A 12,237-nucleotide genomic window follows, 5' to 3' on the forward strand; every position below is an offset into this window, starting at 1 on the left:
TAAGAGTAGGGAAATTTTTACTTTTTCTCGTGCGTTTTGAAAGAATGATGTAGTGGTTTTTTGGTTTTTTAAGCCCCAGGACTTTTAGCACCTGGGCAATGCACGTTCACTTTTCAAAAAAACACCAACAAAAATTAAAATGGCGGTGGTTAGGTAAATATGGATGACGCCCGTATACAAGTATTTGCCCCTGTGAAGGGCCTACACAGAATCACATCCCGTCCTGATCATACCAGTCTGCCAGAGAAAAACAGGCAGCTGACCAATCATGGGGTGTTTATCTATACAGTGGTACCTTTGTTCTCCAACAATGTTAGATTGCAAACGTCTTGGAGCATATATTTACCTGGAGGATTCTTGGCAGGATCATTGTGGCTTGGACTTCCTGATTGTCCAGAATCTATAAAGAAATCACAGAAAATGTTTTCTTTTTAATTTGTTTTGAACGAATTTCACAATCCTCAGGAGGACTTTAAAAAAAAAAAAATTAAGATGAAACAATGAAGCTGAGTGTGTTTAAATAAAGTATACTTTCCCAAGCCTTTCAGCAGCAACACTTTATTTATCAAGCTAGACGAATGTCCATCCATATTTCTGTGTCAAAAGGAAAAGAAAAAAGTAGAGATCTATCATAGTCTTAGAATGGAGCAAGGCTTTTTTGAAACAAAAGGTCTGGCTCCAAAGCCACGAAAGGTGGTTTGGAGGTTGGGCCTGTCAGAAGCAATATAAAATAAAGCAGATACATCCCCTAAAAATGCAATCCGAGTGTAATTAAACATGCTTTTAAGAACCTGAAAATGTTTTTATTCGAGGAGTGAAATACACAGAAACGAGAGTCCGTTTTTCCAGGATTTCACGTGCACACGCACATACCCACTCCCATAATCTCCCAACCTACTGGATCCAGGCCCAGATTTGTCTGCATCCCATAATAGCAATCAATTTGCAAACACCAAGAAAAGCATAAATTACTAGGTAGAAACTAACATAGCTTTGTGGAGAGCAAACTGTTGGATCAATTTAATTTCCATCTGTGATAGACAGACTGCAGATAAGGAGAACAAGATCTATGTAGTCTCTCTGAATTTCCTACCGCACGTTCTTTTTCATTGATGCTTTCTGCAGAAAGCATCGGAAAGGCTACCTTACGGCTAAGCAACACTCCTTTCCCAGATCATCTAACACTGCTGCGTTTCGCTCCGTCCTCTTTCCTCTAAGTCCCCTCCACACTTATCCGTGTCATTTGCCCCCTATGATTATACACTTCCTTACAGGTTGCTTTGTCATCTTCTTTTACTGGTTCTAGTATTGAAGTTTTGTCTCCCCAACTAAATTGCTCGCTCCCGAGCAGAGGAAGAGATTCTGTCTACTTCTTTTGTGTCCTCCCCGGTGCGCAGTGTGCTGTGAATGCACTAGGCTTTCAGCAAACGCCGGGGGAATGGAAGGCTGAGATTCCGCAGCCTTCTCCGCCTGCCTAGGAAAGGCAGTTTTGAACTTGATAGTGAATTGCAACAAAATGTGACCAGTGGCCACAGATAAGTCTCCTCCCTGAAATCTTGCCATGGTACCTAAGCCAAGACAGAAATCCAGTCTCATTGAAGCAGAAATATCTTAAGCTCGTTTTTTTCAGCAGGGTTATTAACTTCTTCCATGGAAGTGATTAGCAAGCTCCAACGGCTGCTTCCACTGTTAAATGCAAGGGGATCCTATGAGTCTCTTTCTGTACAGAGCTTTGTTTTTCATCTTTGCCTTTTGCCTCATGCCTGCTAAATAGAGTTAATGCTGAGATGGGAATTCTACCTCCTCATCCTATTTCCTTTGTCTTTTTTTGTTTGTTTGTTTTGTTTTCCTCCAGAATAGCTTTCATGAAATCTTCACAAATGTATTTAGTGATTCCCACATTATCCTCCAACTGATTTCCGATTTCCCAAAACGGAAATAAAGAAAGTGGTAGGAGCTACTCTTGTAGCCTGAGCTCCAGCTCATGTCTCCTGTAGACAGTCCCACAGCTGGGTGTTCTCTAAAATGCTTGTCTCCCATCTCTCGTGAATCTCCTTGCTTTTTTCTGGAATTGAGGCAAGACTCGGTGACTTACAACTTAGAAGGTCAATCTTTCTCTTTCTACATTCCTATAAAAGATGGTATAACATTGGCCACTTTCCAGGCATGGAGTCTGATGGTTACATAAAATGACATTATTTTGCTACAGATTCAGCTATTTCTGCCTCGAGTTCCTCTGACAAATGTCCTTCAATACTGATACTACATTCCAATTTAATTTCTCAAGTCACTCTAACCTTTTGAGGAGTTCCTACTTATTATTATTATTATTAACATACCTACTGGACAGAGGCCTTCTTCATATTCTCTTTTTTCTTCTGAAGTTACCTCACATTTATGGAGATCTAGACATGCATCCCTCAAGGTGGCTAACTGCCACCTTCCTAATGACACAACATGAGGCAGGTTGAGCTTGTCCTCAGGGGACAGGGGTTGTAGACTCTCCGTGAGCCTCGCATGTTTACTTAAATCAATTCCAAAGGGCACCACAAAACTCCTTCCCAACATCTGGCTCCTAAAACTTGGGTCAATTAAAGAATGAATGTTTCTTCTATTCTGAAGAAAGTATTCAGCTAGAACAATAGCACCCCCTGTTACCACAACATCCCGTGGGGAAACCCTTGTCTTTTCTGCTGCACATTACCCCTTCCCCCATTCCCAACAAGTGCACAGCAACCTCTTCATTTGAAAACAATATAATTACTAAAACAAAACACAACCAAACCACAAACATTTGAGAGAAAACTGAAGTAGACACTACATTTGAGTCACACACTTGCTTTTAATAAGAATTCTACTTTCTAAAATGATCGGGCATTTACTGGCACACAATGGCAGCTTTTCCCTCATATTCCCAAGTCTGCTTCTTTTCATGAAGTAAAAGAGCATATACGAGATCCCAAAACATAGAAGAGAGCCGCCTCAGGGAGAGGGCAAGTTCGCATTTACTTTTCAGACTGTAAATTCTAACACTATAATCTACTCTTAACTCTTATGGCACCTTATACCGGTCACTCAATTCCAACTACTAGAAAAGGAAGTAACCAGCGAGTCATAGTTGGCAGAGAAACCAAAATGAACTGTTATTGTGGTTAACTTCAGAGAAGGAATTATTCGGACCACATCAAAAACCCAGGTCACATTATTCTATACCCAAAGGTTTTCTTCAATTACTTCCATCATTTGCTCAAGTCCTGTGTGTGGGTCTGTGTGTACTTAATATGTTATCGTGAATTCTAGCTCTGTTCCTCACTAGTAGGGGGATTTTGTGCACAATTACTTAACTCTTAGAGCCTTGTGGTCTTGATATTTACAACTGTAATACTGTCTACCTTGTAGAATTGTTGCAAAGCTTTTATTATGTCAACCATCATGCACTGGTCAGACGCATCTGATACAATCAGTAAATCAATGATATCAAACACAGAGGTCACATTCAAAGAATGATTAATGTGTTTAATGGGCTAACTCTCAGGAAGAAAGGGAGAAAGGGGATATGACTAAATTCTGCCCATCCCAGGCAAATGATTTGTGAACAGGGCACCTGGGTGGCTCAGTCAGTGAGCATGTGCCTTAGGTTCAGGTTGTGATCCCCCTAGGGTCCTGGGATCGACCCCCATATCGGGCTCCCTGCTCAGTGGGGACCCTGCTTCTCCCTGTCCTTCTGCAGCTCCCCCTGCTTGTGCTCCCTCTCTCTTTGTCAAATAAATAAATAAAATCTTTTTAAAACATATTTTTTAAATATAGCCAGATTTTTGGTAAATAGCCAGAATATGAAGGAGACACTTGAAGGATATACACTTCAAGGAGCGTGTGTCCACTGAGAATTCCTACGTAAAAGCTGTAGGCGCCCTCTCCCCTCAAGGAAGAAAGCTCTGCCACTGCAAGGCTCTCATGAGCTCTCCTGCTCAAAAGGCAGCAGATACCAGCCATCTGATGGGTATTACCTTCCAGAAGACTGAAGTCTGTGAAGAACAAGGCTGGTAAGAAGGAGGGTTGTGAGTTGCCCAGCACACTGGGTCTTGAGTCTAGAACAATCTGGATGCAGTGGAGAGAAGGACAGGGGAACAGAACTTAAAGGCAGCTCACCTAAACCAGTCCTCCATCATTCCCTCCACATTTTATTTTCTCTTCCTTGATCCCAGTCTACATCTTCTACATTTCTGACTTCATTGGACATAATGCAGAGCTAAAATAGTTTGCATCACGTACTTTTAAAAGTATCTTCTGACCCATTCTTTATGTTTTAACAGTGTGAACTAAACATATATGTCTTCTTTTTGGAAGAAAATAGCGAAGCCATTTCTAAGTTACTACTTTTTAAACTCAATCTATTCCTCCTACCCCAGGACTAAGAAAAGGTTCACATCCCCACGTGACCCTTACCAACTTTTCTTCAATCCCTTTGTGTACTCCCTTTTAGAAAGCAGCCAGCCTTTTATGGCTCTTCTAATAACAAAACTTTTAAACTTTACCCAAAGAATAGCCAGCTTCCCTCCTGACCCAGTTTTATGAAAGACCCCGGGATATTTAAGCGACCGAAATGGCTTGTCCAAAGTTACATGGCAACTATTAAAACATATGTTCTGTACATGGGCCACCCATTCAGACACACTGCCTCTTGAGAGGTTATGATGCAATCTTAAAATCACGTACAGCCAAGCGATCTTTCAGTAGATTAAATGTTTCTGGGAACTTGACCTTCCCCTAACTTCCCTCCTCCTTCCTACCATTTACCAATACATTCAAAACCTTTTTCATACATTTTAAAAGCCCACAGCTATTCTTTCACTCTAAGTTGGAAACAATTATTATTAAAATCTATATAGTTATCAATGCTTTCAAAAGAGGACAGCTCTGAATTAAATTCAGTCCGGATTCTCTCCACTAAACAAAGAGAATTCTAGTGTTTTACTAATTAATGATCTAGTGAAAGTCCAATAAAATGTTTGTTAAATAGGTAAGATAATAAACAAATAATAACCACTTAAATGTTTGTTAATGAGTACTAACTTTCTGGTAGGTGAACTCAATTATCTGATGGGGGCAGACCATCAAAACTGAAAGTCTTTCAGAGGTCACTACTGTGAATCACTACTGATGTGAATCAGTAAGATTCATGGAATCCCTTCTATAGTCCAATGGCTGATGTTTGGGACCATAATAGGTTCTCAATAAGTTCTTATTAAATTTCCAATTCATTTATAATAATGACCTTTAACATACTGTTTTAAGAAGAAGAATATACACTATGCCTTCTAGAGCTCAGGGGCTGCCTAAAGAGAAATAAATGTATAAATAAAATATTATACATGGTGACAGGTGTTATTAATGAGTATGTATCAAGATCAGCAAGCAGTTTGCTCTTCCTAGGAAGGATGAGTAAGGGTGTTTTATAGATGGTACCAAAGGGAAGGGACCTTAGGGTCTTGAGAAATGAAAAGATCTCATATTATGGTGGTAGATATAATTCCACTCTGCTACCAAGGTGATCTTTTTGAAACTTCAAACTGATGAAGCTACTTCACCGCTAAGACCCTGACATGTATTCCAAGTACCCATGGGAAAATCTCCAAATTTTTCAGAATGCCATTCCAGACTTCTAGTCTTTACCAACTCCCAGGTCCTATATTAGCCTTCTGGTTCCCCATATGTCACTTACACCTGATGCCTCCAAGTCTTTACACATTCTGTCCCCTTTTTTTCCTCCCCGAAGTCCTCCACGTTGAAGTTATCCTTATTTTAAATTCTGAAATACATGAAAGGAGGGATGCTGACCTATTTATTAGCCCTACAGCCCTAATATTTGATATACTGCCTGATATTCCGTTGAGTAAACTAAATGAGTAGGGAACAAGTGGTCTCTAAAAGTACAGAAGTGTACAAAGAAGAAGGACTAGGCATGCCCCTCAGGGCAGAAACATGCATTAGAAGTCAAACAGACACACCTTTTTTGGGGGGGGAGCAGAGCGGGGGAGGGTTTGGGACGGTCAGGTGTACGAGTCCTGGCCTGATGTTCAGGCTTAATTCTGCTTCCCTTACCTCCAGAAGGAATACTTGGAAATGGGGGGGGGTAGATCAGAGAGACTATTTTGAGTGAGAAATTAACTTTGGGGTCTCTCCTCCAAAGGGAAAAAAAATGTCTGTTGAGGGTCCAGAAACAGGCCCCCAGTTTACAAGCAGGAGGCCAAGAAGTTTTTAATGGCCTTTATACATAAGTTGTCTTTCTACTCCTAGATGAAACCTATTTCAGGAATTCATTTCATGTTCTGGCACCAAGACTGGAGTATCAACAGAAAAACTAAATTTGAGAGGCATGATTTTAATTTACAGTCATGTCAATGCAAAGAAGGGACTGAAGAAGGTAATTTGTCAGGTCCCTTCTAGCCCTAAAATTCTATGATTCTGTAACAATATGGCTTTTATATCAAGGGATATCAGAAGAGTAAATGAAACCCACACCGTAACCTGTTAACCTACAGAGAGCCTCTCGCAAGAACTAAAATTAGTCATCATGTGATAAAGAGCCCCTTTGTCATAATCTTTTGCTTTAAGCAGGTAAAGAAATAGCCCATTGTCAACTGAAGAATACCATGAGATTTTTTTTTTTTTAAGACTTGGAATGGCCCCCTTCTTTCTCTCCTAAACGTTAATTACCAACATATTAAAATAGTATAATTTTACAAATGAAATATATATCATGCCAGAAAGAATCACTTAAGAAAGAGAAAAGTCAGGATGTAAGGACCAAGCAAAACCCTGAGGGAAAGGAGGCAGATGAATGCATTTTATAATAGGGACACACAAAAATAAGACAAACGATGCATCTTTTTAAAGGGGAAGGGGAGAAAACTCTAGGTTTTGTAAGTTTCCTAGGGCAAATTTCTCTCACCCTCTTCCACTGTCCTCTGCTCAAGTCTTGTGCCTCACTCTTGGCTGTTTACTTTCCCAGTGACTGCTTCCTCGGGATTTACAGAGACTTGGCTTCACAGAATTGCAATTCTGATTACATAATTCGCCATAGTTTTCTCCGGCACGGTTAAAACGTTATACGGCTTCAGGTTTAATGGAGAACTGCTTCATCAACTGGGGTGACACAAAACTATAGCTTCACAATATTTTCTTTTTCCTCTATTAAATATTTATTAGAATAACATGCACACAAAAAGAACATAGGAAAACCAAGGGCTTTCCTTGTCTCTCGCAAGCACGTCGATATGCAGGGAAATGCCTGCTCGTTCTCTCTCTCTCTCCTCCTCCCTCTGTCTCTCTCTAGTTTCTGTCCCTCTCTCCTCTCAACAGGACATTCCTTTATATGGCATCCACTTTGTTGCAAAACTTGCTTAACCAACTGCCCATGGAAACCATGAACTCTGTCACTTTGTTAATGGAGTCCTTGATAGTTTTTACTGAATCGGTGCCCCCTTCCCTAAACTCAGGTCTGAGTACTGAGTACGAAGAGAAATCAAATCTCCCTAAATACATTTGGCAGAAGCAAAATACTGTTCAGGAAACATGGCTTCCTATGTATCCTTAATCATGCTCTTTAATCTATATTATTTCCCATCTAAAGGCCCATACCTTCAGATCCTCCTTTTCATTGGCTAATACAGATTTTTAAGTATCTGTTGAATACAACAGAACTCAGAGTTTTAAAAGAGGTTGCTATATTGAGGGTCCTTCCAGATAAATTAGCTTAACCAAAGAAAATATAAAACAAGAGCACAGACATGTCATCTAGCCTCTATTTCTTATTCCTACACATTCCACTAGTTCTATTTTTAAACTTTGTTTTAAAGAGCTACTTTTTTTTGGTTTAACAGGGTGATTAGATTCAAAGCATCATATCTCAAGGATTAAAATAAGGATTTATTTGGGCTCAAGACCAAAATTTGTCCACAAGGAATTAGCCGAAAGACAGAGGCCACTGAAATTTAAGGGGAAAAAAAAACCTCGTATCCATATGAGAGCAAATTAAACCTGTTCACAGTGGAGGGACTATTGACTAGGGCAGATACGAACACCCCTGCACAAAAAGTGTTAAATCTGCCAATATCTCTGACCAGAGGTTTGTACCGGCTCATTAACTAGCACCAAAACCTCACGACTGAGAGCAGGGATAATCGTATCTGACCTTGCCGGCCCAAGATTAAGTTCAATGACTCTTTACTGATCCAGGGATTGAGTGAACCAAAGGTCACAGCCAGGATCATCTGCACTTCTTGCTTTCTAAGCCTTTACCCTATAGAATGCACAGACACCATACTGATCATTGTCAAGATTGCAAAGTTCCTACAGTGTGTTTTCAATTAAGTAAATAAAATGTGGTAATTAAATCAAGATTGCGTAATATGTTTTTGATTTGTAATCTCATTTAAATTAATTAACTGACTCAATCCTTGTTTAGTTTTTAAACTGGCCTAGTTAGGGAAAGAGTCCCTGGGAGCAAATCCAGTTTTCTATCTTTAAAAACAAGGCAGAGCAATCTGGCATCCTTAAAAAAATTTTTAATGCACCGGGAAAATATATAAATACAGAGGCAAGGGTGTTAGTGTAGTGAAGGGAGGAGTTTTACGGCATGATTGTGACTAAAAAAAAATAGTTCTTGCACTAGAGAGAAATAAACCAAGACATTATTTATTCAAAACATTTCTTTTCCAATTTTATGAAGATTGCATGTTTGTTGGAAGCAAAACATCTCCAGCTGTATTTTAAGTTTCTGAAGAGAGTTGCAAGATTTATAATCTTTCATAAATTCTGCCCATATCTCATAATATTAGATGAACACGCCACTACGTACTTTAAGGAACAATTGGCCAATACGTTTTGCCATATGAAAACAATGAAGTACTTTCCAAAGCCCGGCCAGATCCAGTAGGAAAAGATGAGATGAATGTTCTGTCTTTCCCATCTGGGAGACATTGTGGATTTCAGCTCTTCTATGTAATATACTTTTTTTTTTTTTCTTAGAAACCAAGAAACCTGCATTTTATAGTAAGGTATGTAGTGCAAAGAGAATGTTGGTGAAATATGAATCTGAAAATGAAAACCAGAATGTCATCAGACTCAAGAACATAATTATGGAGGCAGATTGAAAAAAACATCATTGCAAAATTTCAATATAAACCAAATGCAATGTTTATGATCATATTAGTCTTAGATTTGCTCTTAAAAGGAAAGCACGGAAAAATAAATGCTCTCATACCTCCAAAGCCCTGAAGAGCACTTGTCATGCTCACTGACACAGTGACTTACTTATTTTATTTTGTCCTGGGGTCTCCATGGATTAGCCTAAATCCCACACGTGCCACAGTCCTGTGGACACATGGCCCCTTTGTGCTATGACGTTCCATGTACTTCTCCAAAACTTACTATCATATTGTATATCCAGATCAAGACCAGATACAAGACTTTCTAATATTTCGTCGGCAATTTTTCTTCTCAGGGAGCAGGCTGTGTTTTCTCCGAACTGTCTGGAAAGTCAGAACGCCTGGGTCCCACTCAGTAACTGCCAACCACTTGTACTCTGACCCTGAGCAAACCCCTCTTACCTCAGTTTTCACGTTGCCCGGTCATTTAAAACTGGACAAGAAAAGGCTCAAGTTTTCAGCCTTAGTTCATTTACAACAGAAATAAGAGGTGGGAAAAATAACTTCACACAACAGTGAAAATATGCACAGGTATTTATGGAGAAAGGCTAATGTATTTTTTTTTTGAAATATACTTTGAGGTCTAATTTCCCACTTACACTCCTCCCTCCACCAAAACCCCACCTAACTGGCCCTCCTCTGTTTTCAATCCACATTTCCCTTTGAAAACTCTAACAGCACTGGAAATTAAAGGGCTAGGTTAGCGTCCAGCCCATTTGCTATGTTATAAAATTCATGGGGTCAAGATACATGGAAATTATTATTATTATTATTATTATTATTTAATTAGAGAGAGAGAGAGAACATGAGTAGGCAGAGAGGGGCAGAGGCAGAAGGAGAAACAGATGCCCCGCTGAGCAGGGAGCCTGACAATGCGGGACTTGATCCCAGGATCCTGGGATCATGACCTGAGCAGAAGGCAGATGCTTAACTGACTGAGCCACCCAGGTGCCCAAGATACATGGAAGTCTTATTCATTACTTAGCATAATCCCTGGCATATTAGTTAGTGCTCAAAAAATATTTGTTGAATAAATGACCACTATTTTACAGTGGGCAAGACCTTGATGGCTGCTCTAACTTAAGCTATTTTTCATCTTCTTCAAATTACAATTAATTGCAATAATGCCAATCATAACTCTTACTTGTCTGATGATTGTCTACACATATTCTATTTTTTGAGAACCTCTCTACAAATACAAATTTAGCAACTGATTCAGTCACAAACTGAAAAGTCACGTTCTTATTTGAAAAGTGCTCATTTGCTCATAGGCACGAGTTCCTAAAAAGAAATTTTTTACTTGGCTAGACTTCTCCATTATGCCAGGTGAAAGGATACTTGTCAAATCATTAAAATATTTACATTTAAATCATCATATGAGCTTACAGGAAAGAAATTGAATGGTTTTTTTATATACCTGATTGGTTATATATGATGAATAACTAGACTTTGCCTTATTATTAAATCATGGCTCTTAAGTATGTGGTGATATATTCATACAAAAATAAATGTATGTATTTAATCCAGAAGTGTATAGTAATTAGCAGAAAAACAGAGTAAGACAAAATTTATACACCTCCCACCATAGGAAGGCAGATTTGCGTGTCAGACATTCAGTACTGCTATTGTTTATAAAATAACTTTATCATAAAATCGGAGGAAAAAATGAGAGAAGTCACTTGACGAAAAAGGAAGTGTGCTGATGTGGCAGAGAATGGAGCGGTATTCAATGTCCTAACAGTTCCTTGATAAATGGTTCAAAGAAGTTCTGTCCCCATGTTTTCAGGGCAAAAGCTAATTTACCAGGAATAAGACTACTTGAATAATTCATCATGTGAGTGAACATTTTCAAAAAAGGATAAAATGAAGAAACAAATGAGGAGATAGTAATTTCCCCCTGCCAATTAAAATTATGCATGAGAGGAATGTCACTTGATTTTATTGATAAAAACAAATTTTAAAAAGCTGGGCTAATATGATTTTTTTTTTTTCTTCCCTGAGAGGGAGAAAGAGAATGGGCCTGTGGAGGAGCAGAGGGAGCAGGAGAGGAATCTCAAGCGGACTCCATGCCTGACGCAGGGCTCGATCTCACGACCCTGAGATCATGACCTGAGCTGAAATCAAGAGTCGGGACGCTCAACCGGCTCAGCCACCCAGGCACCCTAATTTTACCTTTTTTTCTAAGGGAAGGTCAAGATTATTCTAATAAGTAGAATAATATGTTTGGAAGAACTCTGAAAAGTTTATAACCCAAAAGAAATATGAAGATTTGTTATAATCTGATGTGGCAGTATTCTTTTAAATGTCATTGTGAAAGGAAAGCTGAAAATACAGGTAATTTTAACCAAAAATAATAAAGAGCCTGTTATAGAAGCCTACCATGGAATCTACTATTCATGCCTATGGTTATTTGGAAAATAAGAAAAAAATGATGCAAGGTATGTCTAATTCTATATATCCATTTTAAAGAAGGGAACCAAGACTATAAGGGTGTAGAGCCATGTACCATGTGTTCGAAATTCCTTCCATTTTGTCATTTTGCTCAGTTTATCTTTAACGGAGATTCAAATGGACTCCTTATGATTAAAAATCTCTAAACTAAGTCTAAAGAGTATGAAAAAGAACCAGTTTCTGCATAATGTCCCATCCATATGTCCTAACCCTGAATGGTATCAAACCTATGTAATTTTATACATCAAATGCCTTCCAGATGTGACAAAACTTTAACACAGACCAACTTCAAGTTCTTTACTGCAGACTCATCTCCCATGCTCATAAAGATTATTTTTACTGCACATACATTACACATGGCTAATGTTCAATTTTGCAAATTGATTATTATGCTGCCATTTCAAGACTGACATTGCATTCCAGTCAAAAAACAGAGTATGCTGCATACCGAGCCTGCAAAGAAGTCACAAAAGAACCAAGAAACCACATCATCATTTCCACATTGTAGGCAGTGCTTTATGACAAGGACAGTTGAACTTCCCTTGTCCGTTCTCAGTATGTCCAGAAGATGGAAGAG

General features: G+C 38.9%; 1 protein-coding gene across 3 annotated transcripts in view; it reads right to left on the reverse strand.

Moving 5' to 3' along the window:
* LOC111156574 (nuclear factor I B) overlaps positions 1–12,237 on the reverse strand; it is a 304,583-nt gene that overhangs the window by 94,711 nt on the left and 197,635 nt on the right. For all 3 annotated transcript variants that reach the window (XM_022517559.1, XM_022517561.1, XM_022517560.1), the window contains exon 3: positions 347–400. In XM_022517559.1, coding sequence (XP_022373267.1) covers positions 347–400 — 54 coding nt within the window. The remainder of the gene's footprint in view (positions 1–346; positions 401–12,237) is intronic.

The sequence above is a fragment of the Enhydra lutris genome, unplaced genomic scaffold (assembly GCF_002288905.1).
Source record: "Enhydra lutris kenyoni isolate GAN:26980312 unplaced genomic scaffold, ASM228890v2 scaffoldscaffold47, whole genome shotgun sequence".
NCBI lineage: Eukaryota > Metazoa > Chordata > Mammalia > Carnivora > Mustelidae > Enhydra > Enhydra lutris.